At 38.0% G+C, this 27,164-nt stretch overlaps 1 protein-coding gene across 1 annotated transcript in view; it reads left to right on the forward strand.

The window, feature by feature from the left end:
• The first annotated feature begins 3,761 nt into the window (after positions 1-3,761).
• DDX50 (DExD-box helicase 50) overlaps positions 3,762-27,164 on the forward strand; it is a 30,922-nt gene continuing 7,519 nt past the window's right edge. The window contains exons 1-9 of the mRNA XM_068547708.1: positions 3,762-3,968; positions 7,428-7,724; positions 10,059-10,134; positions 10,799-10,977; positions 13,056-13,173; positions 13,278-13,463; positions 13,959-14,104; positions 17,698-17,847; positions 25,716-25,877. Coding sequence (XP_068403809.1) covers positions 3,879-3,968; positions 7,428-7,724; positions 10,059-10,134; positions 10,799-10,977; positions 13,056-13,173; positions 13,278-13,463; positions 13,959-14,104; positions 17,698-17,847; positions 25,716-25,877 — 1,404 coding nt within the window. The 5' untranslated portion in view covers positions 3,762-3,878. The remainder of the gene's footprint in view (positions 3,969-7,427; positions 7,725-10,058; positions 10,135-10,798; positions 10,978-13,055; positions 13,174-13,277; positions 13,464-13,958; positions 14,105-17,697; positions 17,848-25,715; positions 25,878-27,164) is intronic.

Below are 27,164 nucleotides of genomic sequence, written 5' to 3' on the forward strand. Positions count from 1 at the left end.
AACACTATCACATGCTGGTGTGACATTGTTAAGCTTCATTTGTATCTTATTCATATATTAGGAGAATGATCATGAATCAATTATTATTAAATGCAATTTAGCAGACAGAATGTTTCAAAGTGTCAGAGCCATGAGGAAAAAACAGAAGAAAGAGCCGTAGCAGTGAAAAAATTTGGGATCAACTGTATTTTGAGTACCCATCCTACAGCTACCTGAGAAGGCTTTTAAGGAATGGGGAAGACAGACTAGTGCCTAAAGGGAGTGTGGAAGAGAGACATGAGAGTCATGAAACAAGAATGGCGAGGGGATAAATCAAAAACAAACTCATGACTATCTTTCTGGCCTCTACAGCTCTTTCTCTCACTTGAAATCTTAGACACGTGTTCCATTTTTAGCAGTTGAGCAGATTCTATTTCTTGGGGAATGGTGCCCTCTTCTGGAGTAACTGATGTGACTATTCCCTTCCACCACTTGATTGAAAGCATCTACAAAGTAATTGATTAGAGAAACAGACCTCCTCCCTCCATTTAAAAAGCTTTCCCAAATAATTTGAATTAGGAGCTAGATACATACATCAGTATACATATGCTAAATATGTTCAAAGCTGTCTCCTCACCAACACTGTCAAAACCTGGAGCTAAAAGTAGAAATATAAGTACCTCTGTACATCATCTCTGCTGTACTGTTATGTCAGGGGATCCCCCCAATTTCCCTGAACTATCAGCAGGGAAGGCATTTTTGCCCCCCCCCCCACTTTACTAACAAAAAAACAGGTTTTCGAGTTTAGTTGGCCAAGGTCATGTGGCTAGCAATGGCAGAAACATCCTTCCTGGTCCCTCTTTCATTTTCTTCTTACTTCTTAGTACTCTCCTCACTCTCTGCCTCCAGTATCTCTTGATCGATTTATAGCTGACCCTTAAACTATTTCCGTCTCATAACATTTAAAAATGATAGTTCAATTCCTCTTGTCATATAAGATTGACATGCAGATGCAAAATGATGGTTCTTTTTACCTTCTACTCTCTATGGAATAAAAATTAAAATCTAGCCCTCTAGGTCTGAGAATGACCAGAGAGAGGCAAGTTTATAAAAAGTCATCTTGTTTTTACAGAGTTTAATGAGCCAAAGTGAAAGGCAAGGGAAATCTTTATAGAATGTTGCAACAGACCATCAGATGAGGCACCCCAACTGTCAAATTTTGAGAAAGAAATTATATCAGTGGCTCTGGCAAGATATTTGGAAAACAAAGATGTTCTAATAAGATTACATTTTGAGTTACTTGTACATTTTAATTATTCATGCTACCCCTTCATGTTCCCCCCAATAAATTTTTTTTAATACATTTATTTTTATTTATTTATTATTTTTGGCTGTGTTGGGTCTTCGTTGCTGCGCACGGGCTTTCTCTAGTTGCAGCGAGCAGGGGCTACTCTTCATTGCGGTGCGCGGGCTTCTCATTGCGGAGCACGGCCTTTAGGCACACGGGCTTCAGTAGTTGTGGCTCGCAGGCTCTAGAGTGCAGGCTTAGTAGTTGTGGCGCACGGGCTTAGTTGCTCCGAGGCATGTGGGATCTTCCCGGACCAGGGCTCAAACCCATGTCCCCTGCATTGGCAGGTGGATTCTTAACCACTGCGCCACCAGGGAAGGCCCCCCCCCCCAATAAATTTCATCATCAGTATAAATCTCTTGAGACTTATAGGGACCAAATATGAAAAAAAGAATTATTCCCTCATCCCCATTCCCAAGTTTTCTAGTTGATGCCCACTGAGAACACATTTGTAGTGGTACCCCAATTTTTTCAGCTAAGCCACAGTTTGGTCAAGTTACTTATGACTTGGTTTAATTTACACACAGTTGCCCTTTCCACCTGACATAGACAGCAGCCAGAGTTTTGATTACATGAGTTTGGTGCTCAGAAAAGTAGGGTTTATAGAGTGTCCCAAATCACAGAAGGTCATTTAAAAAACACTAATATACTTATTAGTCTCTTCCGTCTCCAACAGTCTAGTCCTTTCCTTTTTCAGACCTGCTGTATGACCTCCGACATAAAAATGAATGCCAAAAATAGTCTTGAGGAGCTAAAACTTCATCTGTGTTTGATTTTCAACCACAACATACATCTATTCCTATTATCCCAATTTTATACCTGTGACATTCTTAGCCACACCCACTCCTGCTTCCATGCACATCATACCCTGTTGTAGGGCTACAAAGACTTCACAGTGGTAGAATTGGGAGTGGGTGTGAGAGAGTGGGACAAAAAGGTTTTAGAAAAGACCAATCTAGCGATGCATAGCTAGTCCCATAATCTAGGGAGAGAGATGCATTTTTTCACCATCAACACCTGAACACTCCATTTGTTCACAGTATTGAATCCATAAGGTAACATTTAGATAAACATATAGCCCCTGACTTTGGGCCAATCCACACTTATGCAGGAGGCCTGTAGCAATCACAGATTTATCATTTGTGGTTTCAGCTATTCAGGACCAATCCCCAAACTCCAGGACTTGTAGCAATCTGAAATTTTGGTAAGACATAAGTTTGATGCTCAGGTTACAAGGCTGGTGTGCTAGACATTGTCAAGTGGTTTGTGAAGTGCCCCTGCTTCTACATAGCAGTTTGGTTTCTTGTTCTCAAGAGTAGGTTGAAGAGATCATGAAGAGTTAGAAGGAAATGGCTCTGAAAAGAAAGCCAATCAGCTAGCACCAGTGATGTAAGAAAAGAAAGGTACATGCTCAGGAGTTAGTCCTCTGTATTATCAAAAGGTTTCCAGTTTTGTTCAAGGCTGTAATTCAGGGCCAGTTAATCCCCATAACTAATATCCTTTTATCCACTGCAAATACATAATCTGTCAAAGACATTTAGGCTTGTTTTTTCTCTAGGTTTCTCCAGATTTTCCTAACATTATTCATTCTATGTTTCATAGGAGCATCTTCCCCCCAAACGCTTTGGTAAGCTCAAAGCTTTAAGGTTGGTGTGGCAGAGAAAGCATCGATCTCGGATTCAGGAGTTGAGTTTTCTAGTCCTGACTGTGTGCCACGAACTGTGTGACTTCAGACAAGTAAATCCCTCTTTTAGGGGGTTAGTTTCCTCTAATGTCAAATGGGGAGGGTGGGAAGGACCTAAACTAAACTAAGGACCAACTTCATGACTAAAACCTAAGACTTGAGGGAAGACTGTCCGGCCCTAGTCTTCACCTCAAGCCCATCTAGCCCACTCCAGACCCCAAGACGCCCCTTCCCACCAACTCAGGGCCGCTGGCCTCGGGCGAAGCTGTTAGACGTTAACGCCTCACCCCGCAACGGGCGGGGTCGAGGCCCGCAGCTTCCGGCGTCGAAAGGCGACGCGGCGCGTGACGCTCCCATCGACCCCCGCCCCCCGCCAACGGGCAGGTTCCCCTGCCAGTCCGCCGCGCGGGCGCGGCCGCTGTCCGCCGCTGTTGAGAGGCTTCCTAGCCCCAGCAGTGAATGCTGGGAAGCCCCGAAACATCTCCGCTGTGGCAAAGAGAGATGTTCGGAGTGGGGGAGGGGGAGAGGGAGAGGGAGAAAAAAAATCCGAACATTTTATGCTAATCAGTTCGCGCCTCCTTTATGGAGATTGGTCAGGGTTTTACTCTAGAAGCCAATCATTTCAGAAGAAGGGTGAGCCAATCGAGACTCCTCGCATTCATTGGCTGGGAGACTGAGTCGCAAGGAAAGAGTTTAAACGGAGAGTATCCGGGATTATTTTCCCCCGCCGTGCGGTGCGTGTCCCGGAAGTGACGCACGGCCTTGGCCGGGAGGCCGCCCTGCCCCCGCTTCCTTTCATCCTGTCGCTACCCATAGGTGGTTGTGGCCGCCGTTCCCAGAGGGAGACGGCGGCAGCGGTGGCGGCGAATGATGCCTGGGAAACTCCTCTGGGGGGACATTATGGAGCTGGAGGCACCTTTGGAGGAGACCGAGAGCCAGAGGAAGGAGAGGCAAAAGGTGCGCTGAGGATGGGCCGCGCCTCCTTTTGGGCTGCGCCGGCTTGGGCGGGGAGGGGAGTCTTGTCTACCTGATGGCCTGTTACAACCCGGCCGGAGCATCCGAGGGCTTCTCCTCGCGCCACCCTCGTCCCCGGGAGGTCGCTCCGGGACCATTACTACCTCCACACCCCTAACCTGGAGAAGGGCAGCACTGGGCTTGGGCCCGGCCTCCCGTGGTCCCCGTCCTTCCCGTCGGCGCCTACGAGATGGGCAGACTCAAGTTCTCATCGCGGAATCTGTTCTTTCTGTCCTCTTCTTAAGCAGCGAGGCCTGTCATTTGGTTCTCGTTGGCCGTCTTAGAAGATGATTAAGAAAAAAGACTGCCTTGAATATGTGTAACTTCTCCGTCATTCTGTCCTGTATGCGAGAATCTTGGGGAAAGCGATCTTAGATTTACAAACCTCGATAACGGGTCAGTAGAGGATTGAGGAAAAGTGTCACAGCCAAAATTGCCAGGATTTGGCTGTGATGGAGATCGCGTGGGTTGTATTAGTAATAGCCTTTTCTGTTAGTGTTTTCATTCAATTCACAAATGTTTGTGGAGCCTAATTTATGCCAGACTCTTTGCTGGGCACCAAGAAGGTCCTTGCCCTCAAGGAGCCTGTTAGAAGAGTTGTAGAGACTTCCTGCCCCATCCCTCAAAAGAAGAAGGAGACTTAGAGAAAAGAAAACAGAGCTTGGAGAGTAAGGAAGCAGTGTTTGAAGGCTGACATTTGACAAAAGAATGAAAATATTCTCTGTAGTCCCAGAGAGCAGAACCTACCCTTCTGACCTTATCACCAAGGTAAACTTGCCATTTTAGCCAAGCAGTTATTATTTTTTATTGTGGTAAAATACACATACCATAAAATTTACCATTTTAACCATTTTAAAGTATACATTTTTGTAGCATTAAGTACACTCACATTGGTCTGCAGACATCATATTCATTCATCTCCAGAACTTTTCATTCTCCCAGACTGAAGCTCTGTGCCCATTAAACACCAACTCCTCGGTTGCCCTCTCTCCCCAGCCCCTGGCAACTACCATTCTCCTTTCTGTCTCTATGAATTTGACTGCTGTAGATAACTCATGTAAGTGGAATCACCAAGCAGTTATGTTAATTTTTGCTCCTTCTAAAATACTTGTTCCTCCTTCTGCATCCATATCCTATACATCTGTCAAGGTTTAGTTTATGCCTTTTATAACCACTCCAGTGTACACATACAGTAATCTCATTCCCCCTTGAAGTCTTGTTCGAGTGCTATCTTTATCATTTGATTGGCATTTATTATGCCCTTCCTTGTAAAGTTAGCTCATTCTTCCTGAGTGTATCTTTCCCAAGTATTTCCCAAAGATCCTTGAGGGAAATGACCATATCTTTGTCCATGCTTGCATTTCACTATATCCTTGTGAATTAGTGGCTTTCACGTTAGTTTCTCCAGAGGTACTTGTTGATTTTCCTTTCATTATGAAAGATAACTAAAGATTTGGAAACAGATTGGAGTACCAACTAATAGAAATAGAGCATTCAAATAGTGGTCTGGCATCCAGATGAAGGTAACTGGTTTTGGATGTGTTAAGATATGAAGCTGGGCCTTAGGTTCTCAGAACTGGAGTGCAGGTTAGGAAGGAAGCCTGGAAGTGTATGTTGAAGCCATGAAAATGGTATGAAAGTGTACACAGAGAACAGAGACTTAAGGAGCATCCACAGAAGGAGAAGGGAGAGGAGACATCGAAGAAGACAGAGGTAAGAGGGTAAGGAGGGAATATAGTGTGCTCTGGAAGCCAAGAAGGTAGAGAGTGTCCAGCACTGTGGATCTGATATGCAACGATGTATTTCATCACCTTGGGTTATTGCTGGGCTTGAACCTAGAGGTCTCATTTTACCTTGCTTCATCTCCCTGAAGTGCAGGGCCCAGGAGCAATTCAAACCCTGAGGCTTGCTGTATAAATAATCTTGTTTTTCTATAGAAGAATCTGTTGGTTTGGGGAGATGTGGGATAGTTCAGTTAACTAAAGATCAAATGGTGTAACATATAACTATAACTTATATTAATGTAAAATTCTAATGTTTACAAAGCATTTTCAAATATGTTATTCAGTTTTCATAGCAACTCTTATTTCATGGATGAGAAAATTGTATGTGAAAGTATTCTGTAGAAACTGTGTAAATCATGGTGAAAATTTTGGTGCTGGTAGTTCTTACCAAGACTAGTCACTACCATCTAATTTATTTTGAACACTTCCATCTAACTTATTTTGAACATTTGACCAAGTAATTTTGAAGTGCTAAATTTCCAAATCATTTCTTGCTGTCTGCAAATATTAAAACAAAAGTTGGCATTTCAAAACTAAAGTTGCAGAAAGCCACCCCCTCCCCCCTTTTTTAAGTTCTATTAACTAAATTTTTAAAACTTTAAAGAATTTTCTGGGATTACTAATATAGTTGTCCTTCTATAGGAGTATAACAATTGGGCTTTTCTTTAACCTGTTTATCAAAGTTCAGGGAGGAAGCATGATGTGAAAAGAGCATGGGTTTTCAAGTCAAACAGGGCTTGATTTCTAGCACTTTCACTTGCAAGAAATCCCATATGTGGGTCTTTGGCAAGTTACTTATCTCTAAGAACTTGTTTCCTCGTCTGTAAAATGGCAAAGGTGATACAGGTTCGCTATCCCTTATCCAAAATCCTTGGGGCTAGATATGTTGTCGAATTCAAAATTCTGGGGATTTTTAAAAGGGTAACACCCTTGTAGGGTTTGGGGCCCCGAACCTATAATCAAACACCTTAACGTTAAATGTGAATATTCATACTAAGTGGAATAAATAAAGATTACAGTAGTCTCACATTAGTTGAAGTCAAATTTTGGCCACGAAATGAGTTCAGGTCAGGTAAGGTTTTGTCTCCAAATAAGTTACAAAAAACTTTCGGTTTTCAGAGCTTTATGGATATTGGAATTTTGGATAAGGGATTATGGACCTGTACTTCCCTTATAGGGTTGTTATGAAGATTTAAACAAGATAAGCCGAAAACATATTACACAATGCTGGGTAGGTACTCAATAAAATATTAATTTTTTTCTTGGAGATATTAGAAGTTTTTGCTTGTTTTTTAATTTATAAATCTTGAGTTCTCATTCTTTTACTGAAAAGAAGCTATTTCAGTTTCCCTTAAATGTTATAATGGGATTAGAGAGGGACTAGAGGCCAGGTCTTAAGAGTGCAAGATTTGGGTTGAGAAAGAAAGCAATAGGTAAAGCTTAGGCTTGGCATTAGCAACCAGTCTGGATTTCTACCAGGTACCTTTTCAAGATTACGGTAGATTGAGCTTTGCTGGTTGAGGGAGTCATACTCTAACTTCTCTAGAGTCTTAAAAGCAAAGCAAACCTTGTGACCCTCTTGTCACTCTCTTGTCACTGCTTCTTTGTTTTTCCACAGAGTGATAGAAGGAAGTCAAGGCACCATTATGACTCAGATGAGAAATCAGAAACAAGAGAAAATGGTGTTGCAGATGACCTGGATGCTCCCAAACCCAAAAAAGCTAAAATGAAAGAGAAACTAAATGGTGACACTGAGGAAGGATGTAATAGACTTCCAGATGAATTTTCTAAATCTCGTAAGTCAAGAAGAAAAGATCTGTCAAATGGAGATATTGATGAATATGAAAAAAAATCAAAGCGAGTGTCATCCTTAGATAGTTCTACTCATAAATCAAGTGATAATAAACTAGAAGAGGTATGGATACTTTTTGTTTTGCATTTGACATTATCCTTGAAATACAGGATAATTTGATATTTTAGACTAATTAGAATTGATTCTATAATATTTCCTGCTTAGTGTCCAATACTCTCAGTTGGGCTGGGGAGTCTATACAGCTGAAACCTGAGCCTTTTCCCCTTTGTCTTTTGTTTCTTTCATTATATTGCCTTTTTCTTGGTGCAGAGGTTGGTGCGGGGCGGGGGGGGGGACTTGGTCAAGTTTAAACCTTTCGTGTACATTTGGGTTCCTAAATAGATTTTCCATATTGCTTATTGATGGTCACCTACTTGCCTTTCTTATGGTTATTTCAGTCCTCATCATTACTCATGAATTAAATTCTGACTTTCTGAAACAGGGTACATAAAGGCCTCTTGATTTTGTATATTTTGCCTTCTGTTTCTTGTACTTCTGTAACAATAGCAACTTTCAATGATTTTTAGGTCTTACTGTAACTCAATCTTAAAGCTGTTTGCTTTATTAAAACAGAAATGAAACATATAAAAATGATCTGAAGAAATTTGTTCTCCTGGGTATTAATTTTTTGGGAGGTATAGAAAACATGCTTAGTATAGAATCTTCATTCCTGGACTCATTACTTTTGCCAGTATCTGTTAGAGTAGGTATATTTTTGCACAGAATTTACTCAATTTGTTCTTGCACTTTTCCTCTAGCAGAGTTCATAGGTTTATCTGGGCATTACAAATTGTCATTAAATTACTCAGCTCTTAAGCAAAAAACAACTTTGATATTCTTAATAACTCTTGGTATTTAATAATTCTTTACATTTAAAAAATCTGATAGTTGCTGTTAAATACATTTGAGCTTAATTTAATGTGTAATCTTTGGGGAACTTTGAGAAAAAATGTTGAATCCTTGCTTTACAATATGGTGTTTTTTTATTTGTGAGTTTGCTATTTGTCAGGAAGCACATATGTTAGAGAGTTGTTCTAAATAAGGCCCTGCAAATCTGTATTGCTCAGCAGCAGAGTGTACTTGCTCTGTTGGGATTTTGCCTGCTATAGTGCTCTGTATTGTAATAAGCTTAACTGTTTATTATTTTGTTTAGATTACGTTAGGGTTCAGGAGTTCTACTTCTAGGAATTTATCCTCCTAAGGAGATTATCACGAGGTGTGCAGAGGTGTATGAATCAGTATCTTATCACAGTGATGTTGGTAATAGCGAAAAATTTAAACATCCTAAATGTCTGATAGTAGGCAATTGGTTTGATAAAATATGCTATACCTGTGTAATAGAATGCATTGATCTTAAAGGACATAGATATGTTAGAAAGGTATTCAGTCTATCTTATTAAATGAAAAAAAAAATTACAAAATAGTATATACATATGATTTTATTTCATTTAAAAATGTATATGTGCCTAGATCAGTGTGTGTTTCAAATGTGTCTTTAGCTGATTGGATTGTAGATAATTTTACAATTTCTTTCTTTTAATATGTGGTTTCTAAAATTTCTGCAATGAAAATGTGTACTTTTCTAATAAAATTTTTTTCTTTTAATCTTAAAAAGATAACATTGAGGTTTGCTTAAATGGATTAAATTTGAATTTGATGTTATGTCTTTTATCTGGTTCTTAGTTTGAAACTTGTTATGGTGTGTGGTTTTGGAACTACCTTCTTTAAACAACCAATAATAAAGTTTTTAAGTAGATATATTGTCTTTGTTCTATATATGCATTGACGAGTACACAAAGTTTTCGATAGATGTTAAATGACAATGTCATGCTAACCTCTATATATGTTTGAGAAATTTTCAAGCTTACAGGAACTTTTCCTTGTATTAGTGACCTAAAAAATGCTTTTTAGATTCATAGAACAACTTATTTAACTTTTAGTTTTAGAAACAATTTACTTTCCTCATTGCTTAGCTTCTTTTGGGGCAGGTTTATAGGCTTGTGTTAATCTTCGTAATTAATATTATCTATATCTGTGAATATGATTTAGATTTTTGAATACCTCTTTTGTAATACCTTCAGTCAAGTGGAATTATATTTTGATCTATGTAGTAAATGTATTTCTAAAGAGTTTTATGTGTGAATTAATCATTTTTAAATGTATTATGGGAAAGTGTATTAAGTAAGCCTGTTATTTAAAGAGGTACTTTTGAAATTAAAAGAATTTCCCACTAATTAATTTATCTTGTAAGTTAATCTATACAGTTTTTGCAAATACTAACTAAAGTTGATTTGTTAGCTCATTTAGTAGAACTAAAAGCAGTAAATGAGTGAAAGATTCTAAATACCTGGTCGGATATGAACTATATCAGTTAGATCTTTGACTTCATTTTGACAGACCCTAACACGTGAACAGAAAGAAGGAGCCTTCTCCAATTTCCCTATTTCTGAAGAGACTATAAAGCTTCTGAAAGGTACAATGAATTTTAATGGATATGCAATTGAAAATCTAAAACTAGATTTTAGAAAACTCTTGTGCCTTTTCTGACCACAAGGAGAATATACAAAGCATAGGGAAATAGCTTTTATAATTGCAGTTATTTCTACATCATTTTTTTGGTATTCGGTTTGGTTTTTAACTTTAAAGAATTATATGTATTTTTCAAAAGTTCAGGCCAATTTTTTTTTTTTAATAAATTTATTTATTTTTGGCTGTGTTGGGTCTTTGTTGATGCATGCGGGTGTGCCGGCTTCTCATTGTGGTGGCTTCTCTTGTTGCAGAGCAGGGGCTCTAGGCGCGTGGGCTTCAGTGGTTGTGGCTCGTGGGCCCTAGACCGCAGGCTCAGTAGTTGTGGCGCACAGGCTTAGTTGCTCCGCGGCATGTGGGATCTTCCCGGACCAGGGCTCGAATCCGTGTCCCCTGCATTGGCAGGCGGATTCTTAACCACTGCGCCACCAGGGAAGTCCCTCAGACCAATTTTTAAATAATTCCTCTTTGGGGTAGGAATAACTATAAATGTTGTTAGGTGATGTATCTTTAGGCACACGTTGATGAATCAGGAATGTTATTTTCAAATAAATGTATTTTTTCCTAATGCTGATCTTAGGTAAATATTTCAATGAAATCTCATTTTACAGGTCGAGGGGTAACATATCTCTTTCCTATTCAAGTTAAGACTTTTGGTCCTGTATATGAAGGAAAAGATTTAATTGCTCAAGCACGGACAGGAACAGGAAAGACATTCTCTTTTGCCATCCCCTTGATTGAAAGACTCCAAAGAAATCAAGAGACAATTAAAAAAAGCCGCTCACCAAAGGTAACCATTATAGGGAGTAAAAGGTTTAAACATTACTCTAATGGAAAGAGAAAGGAAGAGTATACTGGTCTTGGGAATGCCCTGGTGGTCCAGTGGTTAGGACTCGGCGCTTTCACTGCCGTGGCCCGGGTTCAGTCTCCAAGCAGGGATTGAATCTGGGAACTAAGATCCTGCAAGCTGCACAGTGTGACCAAAAAAATAAAAAAACAAACCACAATATACTGGTCTTAAGTTCAAGTACCCCAAAGATAGAAAAGTTAGTCAGTCCTGGGGCATAAAGTAAAAATTTGGGTCCTAAAGCAAAAATTTGATTTTTAAGATAAATCTCAAGTAAAGCTAAAGTGAGTTATTGCATATGAATGTAATGTGTATGGATCCATAGATGTCTTTGATAACTGTATATTATGAAGCCAGCATATCTAATTTTAGGAGTATTTACGGTTAGTATATTTAGTGACCTTTTTCTTCTCTTTTTTCAGTTCTGACCTTTGCTTTTAAACAGTGATTTTGCTGAAGAGGTATTTATTTATTTGGTCATTCAGTAAATAATATTTATTTTACTGATTGACTTTAAGAGTATTATAGAAATGATACTGCTACTCCCTGTGTTGTTGGAGTACTGGAGATCTGTCTTAATTTATCAATAGTAAAGAACAGAGAGGACCTAGTGAAATTTTAGCCTAAAATTTGACCCTTTTAGAACCTATGTTCACTTTCAGGTTCATAAACGTGAAGAAGAAAAAAATCAGTATTGGGACTTCCCTGGTGGTCCAGTGGTTAAGACTCCACACTTCCACTGAAGGGGGCACGGGTTCCATCCCTGGTTGTGGAACTAAGATCCCGCATGCTGTGCAGTGCGGCCAAAAACAAGAAAGAATCAGTATCAAAATTTGAACAGATATGTGGCTAAAAGTAATTTGTTCTTTGAGACTCCTAAATATTATTACAGTGTGAAAGTAAATTCACCTGTATGAATGTAATTAAATGATAGTGGTCTTGGAATAGGACAGATCTTTTTTAGAGAGTTCTGTTTCTTAGGTGAAATTAGGAATTCTGAAAGTAATAGAAATAGGACACAGTCCCAACACTGCCTTTAAAAAGCTTTTATGCTAGAAGGACATTACTGGAGATTCCAGCTCCACCACTTCTAGCTACTTGATCTTGGGCAAGACTCAACTTCTCTAAGACTCATGTTCCTCATTTGTAAAATTGGGAAAATAATGCCACCTCATTGGGTTTTTGTGAGGATCAAATTAAATAATTCGTGTAAAGCACTATTGTTGTTTGCAGAGTTATAATCGGCATTGTACATAGAAAGTTTATGGCTACCTTTTGTTAAATCTGCACTTTCTAAATATCAAAAAAAGAGAAATAGAGGTAAATCAATTTTTGTATAACCTGTTTGAAACATGAGTTTTATTTGCTTAATAAGGGGCTTTGCCCCTTTTTGGTAAGTCTCTTGGGATCCTGTGTAGAAGAAGCTGCTCTCATTAAACACCAAACAGTCAAGTCCATTCTCTGATACTAGCTACAAATTCGGTTTCATATTCTACTTAACAAATAAATTGAACTATTTCTTTTTAAAGAATGGCACATATTGGGCATTCATTCATTCATTCACTTATTCAACAAATATTTTTTGAGTGTCTATTCTGTGCCAGGCACTGTTTGAAGTTCAGGGAATATATTGAATAGTAACTCAAACAGGCATAAATCCCTGTCTTCATGGAGCTTACATTTTAGTGGGTGAGGCAGACAATGAGCAAATCAGTAGAATATAAATATTTTATATGGTATAAGTGCTAAGGAGAAACAGTTAAGCACGGTTGGGAGGATATGAAAAGAGGGTTAGGAACTTCATTGAGAAAGTGACTTTTGAAAAGAGACCTTAAGGAAGTAAGGGAGGATATAATAAACATAAGCTGTTCTTGTTGTTGTTATTTGTGCTCTGTCTTTAAATACTATGACATTAATGATGAGATTCCTAGTTTTAAATGCACCTTAAAAAATAGTCTTCTCAGTTTGAACTTAGAGATCTACAGAAACTTATCTTTTTGTTTTTGAAAACTTTTGCTCAGGTACTTGTTTTGGCTCCTACAAGGGAACTGGCAAACCAAGTAGCCAAAGACTTCAAAGATATAACTAGGAAGCTCAGTGTGGCGTGTTTTTATGGTGGAACATCATATCAAAGCCAAAGTGAGTAAATATGTATGATGGCAGCACAAAGATCTATTTGCTACTCAAATCTAAAATCTACGTTTGAATTTTTACGTATTATTGATATTTCTCTCCTCTCACAGTTAATCATATTCGAAATGGTATTGACATCTTGGTTGGGACCCCTGGCCGTATCAAAGATCATCTGCAGAGCGGCCGATTAGATCTTTCTAAACTGCGCCACGTTGTGCTGGATGAAGTGGATCAAATGTTAGATTTAGGTTTTGCTGAACAAGTTGAAGATATTATCCACGAATCCTACAAAACTGGTATATCCTAATTCAGAATAAGCACATTAGCAATTGTTTTCTTATCTAAAAGCTTATGAATTTTTTATTTTATGATTTTTAATACATTGTCCCCAGTGTTCTAACAAAACTAAAGGTATTTGGTATCTGTTTTCTTCCTGAACAAGAAAGTACAATAGCATACTTTAACCATTTTCTTAGCTTTCTGTGCTTTCTTTCATGTATTATTTTATAGTAAGTAGTTTTACTAACTCATTTTACTCATTTCTTTGCTCATTGTTACTTCTTAAATTCTCATCTTCCTTCTAGGTTCAGTTTTCTTCATATTGATACTTTCCCTCAGTTTTGAAAGTTGAAAGTTTTGATAATTGCAGTAAAGTTTATATGTTCAAAATTCACCCCAAGTTTTGAATTTTTCATTATTTCTTTGAAGTTTGGGGGGATTTTTAAGAGCTGACTACATTGTGGGATATTAAGAAATTAAGAAAGCATTTGAATTCTTTTTGTTTATTTAAGATTCTGAAGACAATCCTCAGACTTTACTTTTTTCTGCAACTTGCCCACAGTGGGTATACAAAGTTGCAAAAAAATACATGAAATCCAGATATGAACAGGTTGACCTTGTTGGGAAAATGACTCAAAAGGCTGCAACTACTGTGGAAGTAAGTAGCTTTCCAGTGTGATAGATTTTAGCTTTTAGTTGATATTTTGAAATTTGTTGAAGCTAAACTTATGTTTTGGGTACCAGTTCAGACCAAATATCTCTTTTTTGCCCTTAGTCAATGAGATACCTATGTATTTCTATAGTCTGAGACTCAGGAGCAGAATAAAATAAATAGGGGGAAGAAAGTTTGTGAACAAGCAAGTCCTAACAGGAGATACACAGGCATCCATAGAGACAGACTTAAAGTATGTAGAATGTAAAAAACGAAGTAATTCATCTCAATTTGCTGGTGTTGGGATAATTTGTTAAAGCTTAGGTGGAAAAAAGATCCTCATTTCATACCGTATACCAAAAATACTCCCAAAGATTTAAAAAAATTAAGCCATAAAATAATTTACAGCAGATTGTAGGTCAACAGTTATTTGATTTGAGGAAAGGGAAGGCTTTTCTAAACATAAAGACAGAAGAAGGCACCATAAAGGAAAAGGTTTATAATTTTGACTCCATGAAAATTTAAACATATAGTATTTTTTTAAAAAAAAGAAAGGTAGTATTTGCATTATTTTGACAGGTATGTACCATATATGTCACTTTTACATTTGACAGATGTACATATATGTGTACGTAAATAAAAATAGTCCAGATGAACAAGAGTATAATCTATAAATACAATGTAATGGTTAAAAAGAATGTATTTGACTGATAAAAACCAGATTATAAAATGATAAGTACCGAATCGTACTATTTTAAAAAATACACAAATAATCCTAAATGGATTCTTTAGGTATTTATGTACAAAGATAGGTGGGAAGGATAAACATCAAACTGATAATAATGATTACTTCTGGGAAAGAGGACTTTTATAGTATGGATGGTCAAAGGAAGCTTTGTGTATTTTATAATGGCTGCAAGTTTTACATTACGAACATAAAATGTCTCAGTGAAGAAAAGTTTATTAATGGGACTTCACTGGTAGTCGGGTGGGTAAGATTGTGCACTCCCAATGCAGGGGGCTTGGGTTCGATCCCTGGTCGGGGAACTAGATCCCGCATGCATGCAGCAACTAAGAGCCCGCATGTTGCAACGAAGATCCCGCATGCCGCAACTAAGACCTAGTGCAGCCAAAATAACTTAAAAAAAGAAAAGGAAAGAAAGAGAAAAGTTTATTAAGGACACTTTCAAACATGTACAAAAGTTGAATAGTACAAAGGATCTGATGTGCCCATCACCAGGCTTTAACACTGATCTTTTCTATACCCCCATACATTCTTTAATCCCTACATTTGAAGCAGTCCAGTCATCATTTCATTTTCGTATAATTATATATATTTTTAAAAGAACAAGCACTCTTTAAAAACAAACAAAAAACCACAAAGTTACCATCATAGTAAAAAAAACCAATTTTTTAATATCTTTAAATATCTAGTGTCCACATTACGCTAGTTGTCTTTTTTTTGTAAATAGGTTGTTTGAATATGGATTCAAATAAGATCTTTATATTGCTACTAATTTATATGTCTTAAGTCTTTTTTTATCCATGTGTTGAACGTTTATTCACCATCTTTTTTTTTAATTGAAATATAGTTGACGTACACTATTTTGTTAGTTTCAGGTGTACTGCATAGTGATTTGATATTTGCATATATTGTGAAATGATCACCACAATAAGTCTAATAACCATCTGTTCCCATACAAAGTTGTTGCAATATTTTTGACCATATTCCTTATGCTGTATATTGCATCCCCGTGGCGTATTTTATAACTAGAAGTTTGTACCTGTCAATCTCCTTTACCTGTTTCAGGTCCCCGCCTCCCCCGCCTGCACTTTGGCAACCACCATTTTGTACTCTGTATCTGTGTGTCTGTTTTCATTTTGTTTTGTTTTGTTTTTTAGGATTCCACATATAAGTGAGATCATACAGTATTTGTCTTTCTCTGTCTGGCTTACTTTCTAGATTCATCCATGTAGTCAAAAATGGCAAGTTTTCATTTTCTTATTGATGGCTGAGTAATATTCCATTGTATGTATACCCCACATCTTCTTTATCCATTCATCTGTTAAATCCTTTAAAATACAGGTTCCTCTGTCCCTTTTTTTCTTTGCAATTTTTTATTGAAAAGAACTGATCATTTGTCTTACAAGTTTCCCATAGTCTCAATTTTGCTGATTTGCAATGCTGTGGTGTTAGTTAACATGTTCCTCTGTTTTCATTTTCCTGTGAGTTGATGGTAGATTGTGAGGCTCGATCAGATTCAGGATCTTTTTTATTTTTATTTTTGAGAGGTGGGGAGGAAGAAGCAAGACTTTGACATACCTGGTACAAATGATTCTTAGTTTTCTTCTTTGTGCTTATCTCTGTTTTCCATGTGTTATGTAATTAATTGTTTTAAACAATGTTATTGAGATATAATATGTTAAAATGCACAGATTTAAAATGTTACAGTATACTTTTTCCCCAACATTTTATCATGAAGATTTCAAACACGCTGAAAAGTTGAGAGAATTTTACAGTGAACACGCATATACCCACCAGCTAGATTCTGCCATTAATATTTTGCTATATTTGCTTTATTGCATATCTACTCATCCCTATATCCATCTTATTTTTTTATTTATTTCAAATTGCAGAAATCAGTATAATTCCCCATAAGTATTTTAGTGTGCATATCTTTAGCTAGAGTTCAATATTTACAATTTTTTTATTGAAGTAAAGTTCACATAACTAAAATTAACCACTTTGAAGTGTACAATTCAGTGTCATTTAGTTCATTCACAGTGTTATACAACCATTGCGTCTATCTACTTCCAAAACGCTTCATTACCCGAAAAGGAAATCTTGTAATTATTAAGCATTTACTCCCTATTCCCCCCTTCTCCTAGCCCCTGGCAACCATCAGTCTGCTTTCTGTCTCGATGGATTTACCTCTTCTGGTTATTTCGTATAAATGTAATCATTACAACATGTGGCTTTTTTTGTGTCGGGCTTCTTTCATGTAGCATAATGTTTGCAAGGTTCATCCACCTAATATTTACAATTTTTGAGATAAGATTTACATACAACAGAATGGAAAATTTTAAGTGTGCATTTGCTTCATTTTGACAAATTCATACATGTGTGTAACCCAAACCCCTATCAAAACAAAGAATATTACCATGATCACAGAAAGTTCACCCGTGCCCCTGCCCAGTCCCCGTTCAGAGGCAACTACTGTTCTGCTTTTTTTCCATCATAGATTATAGATTAGTTTTGCCTGTTTTAGAGCTTCAGACAAATGGAATCATATTGTGTATACTCTTTTTCTGTAAGGCTTCATTCACCTAGCATATGTTTTGAGATTCATCCATATTGTTGCATAGATCAGTAGTTGGTTCCTTTTAATCACTGAACAGTATTCCACTGTATAAGTATACTACAATTTGCTTATCCTTTCACCTACTGATGGCTGTTTTCAAATGGGGTTGGGGAGAATCGTTGTCTTATTGTCTTCCAGGAAGGCCAATTCTTGAACAAATAGAAAAAAAAATGTCCAAGAGAAATCTTTTTCAATAATTTTAATGAAGCAGATATTTGATATTTTCTTTCTTCAAAGCATCTGGCCATCCAGTGCCATTGGTCTCAGAGGCCAGCAGTTATTGGAGATGTCCTTCAAGTCTACAGTGGGTCTGAAGGGAGGGCTATTATCTTCTGTGAGACAAAAAAGAATGTAACTGAAATGGCCATGAATCCACACATAAAACAGGTACGTCTTTTTTCATGCTTTCTCTAATTGAGATTATAGGTATGAATCACTGAGCAAAAAAAAATCATGTCCTTTGTGGACTAGGTTTGATAGTCATTCTTGGAATTGAGTCTCATTCAGAAAGAATTTATAGCCAGCCTCTCATGATCTGTTAAGTCAGGATAGAATTCTATCCGTTTTCATCAGAAGTTTTCTTAAAACTTTGCAGATGTGATCTTGAAAATACAAAGAGTGAAACAAAATGAGTTTCTGTGGGTAAGAGTGGGTCATATTTTAGAGTTGTGTATAAGAAGAATCGCAAATATTTATTGAATGAATGGATCAGAACACTAAATCCATGTGTTTTTTTTCTGTTAACTTTTTATAGTAGAAAATTTCAAACTTATACAAGACATACACAGAAGTTGACAGTGTAACGATGTGTTCATTTTCCAGCTGCAACAATTATTTTATTTCATCCAAATGCCCACTCACTTCTTGCTCCTGAATTATCCTGATGCAAACCCTAGATAACATGTTATTATGCCCATAAATACTTGGGTACGTATCTCTAAAGGAAAAGGATTATTATTATTTTTTTTTTTTTAATAAATTTATTTATTTTTATTTTTAGCTGCACTGGATCTTCGTTGCTGCGCACAGGCTTTCTCTAGTTGCGTCAAGTGGGGGCTACTGTTCGTTGTGGTGGACAGGCTTCTCATTGCGGTGGCTTCTGTTGTTGTGGAGCACCAGCTCTAGGCACGCAGGTTTCAGTAGTTGCAGCACGCAGGCTCAGTAGTTGTGGCTCACAGGCTCTAGAGCACAGGCTCAGTAGTTGTGGCGCACAGGCTTCGTTGCTCCGCAGCATGTGGGATCTTCCTGGACCAGGGCTCGAACCCGTGTCCCCTGCACTGGCTGGCGGATTCTTAACCACTGCACCCCCAGGGAAGCCCTATTATTGTTTTTCTTAATTTATGTTTTTGGCTGCGCCACGTGGCATGTGGGATCTTGGTTCCCCAACCAGGGTTCGAACCCGTGCCCCCTGTAGTGGAAGCGTGGGGTCTTAACCACTGGACTGCCAGGGAAGGCCAGGAAAGGGTTATTTTTTAAAAAGCTTACAATATGGGCTTCCCTGGTGGCGCAATGGTTGAAAACCTGCCTGCCAGTGCAGGGTACAAGGGTTCAAGCCCTGGTCCGGGAAGATCCTACATGCCGCGGAGCAACTAAGCCCATGCGCCACAGCTGCTGAGCCTGCGCTCTAGAGTCTGTGAGCCACAGCTGCTGGGCCCGCATGCCACAGCTACTGAGGCCCATGCATCTAGAACCAATGCTCCACAACGGGAGAGGCCACTGCAGTGAGAGGCCCGCGCACCACAGCAAAGAGTAGCCCCGCTCGCCGTAACTAGAGAAAGCCCACGCACAGCAACAAAGACCCAATGCAACCAAAAGTGAATAATAAATAAATAAAAAAACAAACAAAAAAACACTCACAGTACTGTTATGACATCTAAAAAATTAATAGTAATTAATATCTTCAGATATAAATTAGTCTTCAGATTCTCAATTGCCTCATACATGCTCTGTTTTCTCTTCTGTAGTTTGTTTTTTGGAACCTGGATCCAAATAAGAGTCTTATGTTGTGTGATTTCATTAAGTCTCTTCAATATATGGATTCTTCCATCTGTTTTTTTCTTGTAGTTCTTTTTATTATTGTTTAAGAAACCAAGTTTTCATAATCTAGAGTATTGCTTCCCTGTGATATAATTTAACATGCTCTTCTGTTTTCTGTATTTTCTATAAATTCAGGTTTGTTTGTTTGTTTGTGGCAAAATTATTTCCTAGGCAGTGGTGCACTTCCATCAGGAGGTATATAATGTGTAGTTCTTTCTCTTTTTGTGATGTTAACATTCATTGATAATAACACCATTGGTCCTTGTGTCAGTGTCTCTCCAGTTTTTTTTGTTGTCTGTCACTTGTTATCTAGAAGATTCCCAAGGAAGGGCTCATGGAAACAATATTCACTATTGATAATAGCTTGTTTGTAACTTTATACCTTAAAAATCATTTTGGATAGGTATACCATTCTTGGTTCATATTTTCTTTCCTTCAGTATCTTAAATATGTTTTTCCATTGGAATAAAGCATACTATAGTAAAAAGTCTGATGCCAGTCTGATTTTTTTTTCCCCCTTATAAGTGATTCGGTTTTTTGCCTGAATACAAAAGCTTTTTTCCCTTTTCTTTAAAAATCAGTAGTTTTACTAGAATATATTTTGGTGGTGTTCTTCTGAGTACACAGTGTACACAATTTGTAGTTTCAAATATATGTATTTTTTAATTTCAGCAAAATTTTCTTGAATCCTAATTTATTGGTATTTGGTTTGTCTGATTGCTTTGGTTTTTTTCTTTAGGGACTCTTGTTATATGTATGTTGGCTCATTTTTCCTCTATCCTTTGTCTCTTTATCTCAGATCTTTTTTATCTTTTTCTTTATTTCAATTTTCAAAATTTTCAAAATTTCAAAATTAAAGCATCATCTGTTGTGTTTAATCAGTCTTGTATTTCTTCCAATAGAGTCTTCATTTATGAAAAGTCTTTGTCCTTTGTTTCTACTTCTTTTTTTTTTTAAATAAATTTATTTATTTATTTTTGGTTGGGTTGGGTCTTTGTTGCTGCTGCACGCGGGCTTTCTCTAGTTGCAGTGAGCGGGGGCTACTCTTCACTGTGGTGCGCAGGCTTCTCATTGCAGTGGCTTCTCTTGTTGCAGACCGCAGGCTCTAGGCGCACGGGCTTCTGTAGTTGTGGCATGTGGGCTCAGTAGTTGTGGCTTGTGGGCTCTAGAGCGCAGGCTCAGTAGTCGTGGCTCACGGGCTTAGTTGCTCCGCGGCATGTGGGATTTTCCCGGACCAGGGCTCCAACCGTGTCCCCTGCCTTGGCAGGCGGATTCTTAACAATTGTGCCACCAGGGAAGTCCCGCCCTGTTTGTTTTTATGTGAGAACTGGAGATTCAAAGACAATGCAGCCACCATCTTCTCCAGTGTCATTTTAATTAATTGTGTAACTTTAGCTTTGTATCCAGTAAAAACAGAGACTCTAAATAGTGAAAGAATGTTGAAGAGTAGTTAATTTACCTTTCCTTTCTTTGCTTTAGAACACTCAGCAGCAGCTGTCTTGCAGAGCTATTGTTTTTTTCTTTTGTTTGTTTGTTTTTATAAATTTATTTATTTATTTATTTAATTTTTGGCTACATTGGGTCTTCGCTGCTGCACGCGGGTTTTCTCTAGTTGCTGAGAGCGGGAGCTACTCTTTGTTTCGGTGCACGGGCTTGTAATTGCGGTGGCTTATCTTGTTGTGGAGCACGGGCTCTAGGCACGTGGGCTTCAGTAGTTGTGGCACACAGGCTTCAGTAGTTGTGGCTCGTGGGCTTTAGAGCACAGGCTGAGTAGTTGTGGCGCAAGGGCTTAGTTGCTCCACAGCATGTGGGATCTTCCTGGACCAGGGCTCGAACCTCTGTCCCTTGCATTGGCAGGTGGATTCTTAACCACTGCACCACCGGGGAAGTCCCTTACTTGTACTTTAAATATTGGCGTTCCTCAGAGTTCTAACCTCTGTAATTGTTTCTTCTCACTTAACATATTTTTTCTGAGCATAGTGATTAGTTGCACTTTGGAGTCTGACAGATCAAGATTTTTTTTTCTTTTAACTCTTTTTTTTTAAATATTTATCTATTTATTTGGCTGCACTGGGTCTTACTTGTGGCACGCAGGATCTTTTTTAGTTGTAGCACGTGAACTCTTAGTTGCGGCGTGCGGGATCTAGTTCCCCGACCAGGGATCGAACCCGAGCCCCCTGCATTGGGAGCGCGGAGTCTTAGCTGCTGGACCACTGGGGAAGTTCCCAGATCTGGATTTAAATCCCAGTTGTGTTACTTACTAGCTGTATAACCTTGGGCAAATAACTTCCTATTTCAGTGCCCATGTTTCCTCTTTAAAAAGTGGTATTAGGGACTTCCCTGGTGGTCCAGTGGTAAAGAATTCGCCTTCCAGTGCAGGGGACACAGGTTCCATCCCTGGTCAGGGAACTAAGATAACACATGCTACAGGGGCAGCTAAGCCCACGCGCCTCAATTACTGAGCTCGCATGCCTCAACTAGAGAGCCTGCACACCGCAAACTACAGAGCCCATGCGCTCTGGAACCCACGTGCCCTGGAACTCACGTGCCACAACTAGAGAAGAGAAAAACCTGCATGCCACAACTAGAGAGAGGCCCGTGTGCCGCAACGAAAGATCCCGCATGCTTCAACGGAGATCCTGCCTGCTGTAACTAAGACCCGACGCAGCCATAAATAAATAAATAAATAAATGAATAAATAATAAATCTTAAAAAAAAAGTGGTATTAAAATTTTTTTTATACTTTTAAGACTTAAATAAAATCATTTAAAGTATTTAGTATAGTGCCTTTATGATAAGCAGTCAATAAGTGTAGAAATATAGAAGTATAGAGATGTGTATAGATAAATATATCTAATCACTCCTGTGGTTCCAGTCATTGTGTATATGCTGATGATGTCCAAATCTTTTTCCACGTTAGCTCTGTCTCCAAAATCTAGACTTGTGTTTATCATACTGGCCACAGACACCCCAACCCACTGTGTACCTAAAATTGAGTTCATTCTCTTTTATACACTTATACCCACTCTGTCTCCAGCATTCCCTGTTGTTGAATGATACCCATAGTTCGAGCCAGAAATCTACATATCACCCTTGACTTCTTTTCCTTCCTTTTGCCATCCAGGTAACTACAAAGTATTTTAGATTCTATTTCCTATGGTTAAAAATGGTCCATTTCTTCCCTACTTCTGTTGCAGGAGCTCAAAATCTGGGAGTCATATATATGGTTCTTTCCCTTATACCTCATTTCCACTCCCTTCACCAAGTCCTCCCAATTTCATATACTAATATTTATTTTTTTCTTTTTTCTTTTTTTTGGCTGTGTTGGGTCTTTGTTGCTGTGCACAGGCTTTCTCTAGTTGCAGCGAGCAGGGGCTACTCTTTGTGGTGATGTGCGGGCTTCTCATTGCGGTAGCTTCTATTGTTGTGGAGCATGGGTTCTAGGCATGCAGGCTTCAGTAGTTGCGGCACGTGGGCTCAGTAGTTGTGGCACATGGGCTCTAGGGCACGTGGGCTTCAGTAGTTGTGGTGCACGGGCTTAGTTGCTCTGCAGCATGTGGGATCTTCCTGGACCAGGGATCGAACCTGTATCCCCTGCATTGGCAGGTGGATTCTTAACCACTGTGCCACCAGGGAAGTCCCTGCTAATAGTTCTTGAATTCATTTACTGCCTAGCCCCCACTTACCTTTCCAGCCTCATCTTACCACACTTTTCCCTTATTTTTGCACTCTCACCATACCTGCTATGTTTCCTGTCACCACAGGGCTCTTGTACTTGTAGTCTGTCTTGCCTAGCAGCTCCCATCCTTCAGATATCAGTCCAGAGTACTTTTCTTTAAATTCTTCCTTGGCCCAAACTAGGTCAGGTTGTCCTCTTCTAAACGCCCTTTGCCTCTTAGACCCATGCATCTTGAGTTACACTTGTTGGCTAAATTTATTTGTGTGCCTAATTACTTGGTTAATGCCCATTTCCTTGACCGGAGTATCAAGACGATGAGGATAGAGAAAGTTTTAATTTTTGTTTGCCATTTTATCCCTAGTACCTGATGTGTAGATTACCACATATTTGTTAAATGAATAAATGGTCGTTGCCACTGCCTCAATGAGGCCACTGATATCTCTCCTGAATTTCTACAACAGTCTGCTATCTGAGTCTCCCTAGCTTTTGCCTTGCCCTTGTCTAATATATTCTATACATTGTAGCCAGAATATTCCTTCTAGAATACAAGTATGTTCATGAAAATTTTCTGCTTACAATCATTTAATTGTTCCATATTGTCCTCAGGATAAAATTCATATTCCTTTTCAGTCTCATCTCTCACCACTTCTCCTTTTAACTCTGTGCTTCAGCAATACTCAAATATTTGTAGTTCCCCAGAAACATTAATTATATGTGATATTTCTTCTTCCTGGAACTCCCTAACCTCCTCCTTTTTTTTTTGTTTTTAACCTGACTACTAGTTCCTTGTTATCTGTCAGGTCTGAGCTTCAGTGCTGCCTTCCCTTCAAACTAGAGTGAGTTAGGTTCCCCTCTTAGGTATTTCTATAGCACCCTGCACCTTCTTATAGCACATATCATACTGTATTGAAAATACTTGTCAACTTGTCTGTCCCAGGGTCGTTTCTTTATGATTGTTCCAGAACCTGGCATAGTACCTGGAGCATAGCAAGCGCTCAGTGAATTCACTCATGAATGCGTTATGCTTAGATGCTGCAGTTTAGATACTGTTGGGGTTAAATCATTGTTATGAACTTTTAACTTTTCATAGTGGCTAAGAATACTAGGAAATTTATTTGTAATACTAGGAAATTATTTGCAGCATACATGGAAGATCAACCCAGTATAAATGGTTCACCTTCACTGAAAATTACAGAAATGTAAATTAGAACAACATTGGGAAATCATTTTTGCCTATTAGATTTACAAGGATTATAATGATTCATAGTATACAGGTGGGCGGTATATATATATATATATATATATATATATATATATATATATATATATATATATATATATATATATATATATATATATGGGGGTAAGATGAAATAAACACTCATAGAATGTTGAAGAGTAAATGGGCACAATTTCTTTTTAAATTGAAGTATAGTTGATTTACAATATAGTGTTAATTTCTGCTGTACAGCAAAGTGACTCAGTTATACATGTATATACGTTCTTTTTTATATTCTTTTCCATTTTGGTTCATCCCGGGACATTGAATATAGTTCTCTGTGCTATACAGTAGGACCTTTTTGTCCATCCATTCTATATGAAATAGTTTGCATCTACTAACCCCAACCTCCCAATCCATCCCTCCCCCACCCCCCATTCCCCTTGGCAACCACAAGTCTGTTCTTTATGTCTGTGAGTCTGGTTTCTGTTTGTTTGTTTACAACTTCTTTTTATAATACAGTTTTAACTTAATAGCAATAGCTATTAAAATGTTAAATGTTTATAATTTTTGACCCAGAAATTCAACTTCTAGATATGTAACCTATTGAAATATACTAAGGGGTCTGCAGTTGTAAGTACAAGGTTATTTGTTGTAGCATTGTTTCTGAAGATGAAAGTTTGGATCCTACCCAAATCAGTAGGGTACTGCTAAAATAAATGATACTGGGAACTCCCTGGCGGTCCAATGGTTAGGACTTGGTGCTTTCACTGCCAGGGCCCAGGTTCAATCCCTGGTCGGGGAACTAAGATCCTGCAAGCTGTGTGGCATGGCCAAAAAAAAGATACTGCAGCCATATGAAGAAATCATGTATAGTTTTAAAAAATTAAGTAGATGTATATCTATAGATGTAGAAGAATGGCTAAGATATAAAAAATTTATAAAACAGGTTGTAAAACAGTACATATATAGTAAAATCCCATTTTTATAGGTGAATACATAAAATTATATGCTAGGATTTGTGAGGGGTCTGTGTGTGTGTATGTATTTAAAAAATAATATGCGGAGGAATATTCACCAAACTGTTAGCAGTTAATTATTAGGAGGCTGATATTAAGGGAAGCTTTTGCATTTTATGTTAAATGTTTTTCTGTAATGTTTGATTTTTTAAAAACAATAAGCATGTATCTTTATAATCATCAGAAGGTAAGATTTAAAAACAACAGCAACAAAAAAGAGCACAGACTGTATGGTGTTTGGTGCTATGAATTGCAAGTATGTGCTATACACTTACTTTTCCTTTTTTTTTTTTTCAAATAGAATGCCCAGTGTTTACATGGCGATATCGCGCAGTCACAAAGAGAAATTACACTGAAAGGCTTCAGAGAGGGTAGTTTTAAAGTTTTGGTGGCAACCAATGTGGCCGCCCGTGGTTTGGACATTCCTGAGGTTGACCTGGTGATTCAGAGTTCACCTCCACAGGTAGGAAATGAGATTATTTCCCCCCAGTTTTATTGAAAAATAATTGACATACATCCCTGTATAAGTTTAAGCCATACAGCATGATGGTTTGATTTACATATGTTGTGAATTGATTGCCACAGTAGCTTCAGCTAATATCCCTCTCGTCATGTAGGTATAAAAGAAGAAAAGAAAAAAAGAAAAAAAAGTGTTCTCTCTTTGTGAGGAGAACTCTTGCGCTTTACTCTCTTCACAACTTTCCTATACTATATCATATAGCAGTGTTAGCTATAGTCATCATGTTGTACATTACACCCATAGTACTTATTGTTTAACTGGACGTTTGTATCTTTTGACCACCTTCCTTCATTTCTCCCTCCCCCCACCCTCTGCTTCTGGTAACCACAAGTCTGATCTCTGTTTCTATGAGTTTAGTTTTTTGTTTGTTGTTGTTGGTTTTTTTTTAGATTCCATATATAAGTGAGATCATACAGTATTTGTCTTTCTCTGATTTATTTCACTTAGCATAATGCCTTCAAGGTCTAGCCATGTTGTCACAAATGGTAGGATTTCCTCTTTTTTTATGGCTGAATAATATTCCATATGTATATGGTATATATATACATATATATACCATAACTTTTTTATTCATTCATCTGTTGATGGACACGTAGGTTGTTTCCGTGTCTTGACTATTGTAAATAATGTTTCTGTGAACATGGGGGTGCAGATATCTTTTTGAATTAGTGTTTTTGTTTCCTGTGGATATATACGCAGAAGTGGAATTGCTGGATCATGTGGTAGTTCTATTTTTAATTTTTTGAGGATCCTCCATACTGTTTTCCATAGTGACTGCACCAATTTACAATCCCACCAACAGTGCCCAAAGTTATCTTTTCTCCACTTCCATAGCAGCATTTGTTATCTTTTGTCTTCTTGATGATGACCATTCTAACAGGAGTACCGTGATACCTCATTGTGTTTTTAATTTTCAAGGAAATGAGATTTGATTTTGAGAAAATAAGAGCAGCTATATAAATTGCTGTTTTATTGTTAAGACGTTGCTTATATATGAAAAGTATGTTATCTTTTCTTGCTCTTAGCCATTTTTTGTTAGTGTGATGTTAAATTGATCAGAATCTGGTGCCTTTGCAAATGATTAACCTCTTTATTTGGATTTGAGGCATGGAATCATGCAAGGGAATTATAAAAAGTTGCCATGTAAAGAACCCTGGGATGGAGTGGATAAAAAGGTTTTAAATCCTATCCGCTTTATTGCAGAATTCAAGCATAAAAATTCTTTGGGAT

This window comes from Eschrichtius robustus, chromosome 7 (assembly GCF_028021215.1).
Source record: "Eschrichtius robustus isolate mEscRob2 chromosome 7, mEscRob2.pri, whole genome shotgun sequence".
Taxonomy (NCBI): domain Eukaryota; kingdom Metazoa; phylum Chordata; class Mammalia; order Artiodactyla; family Eschrichtiidae; genus Eschrichtius; species Eschrichtius robustus.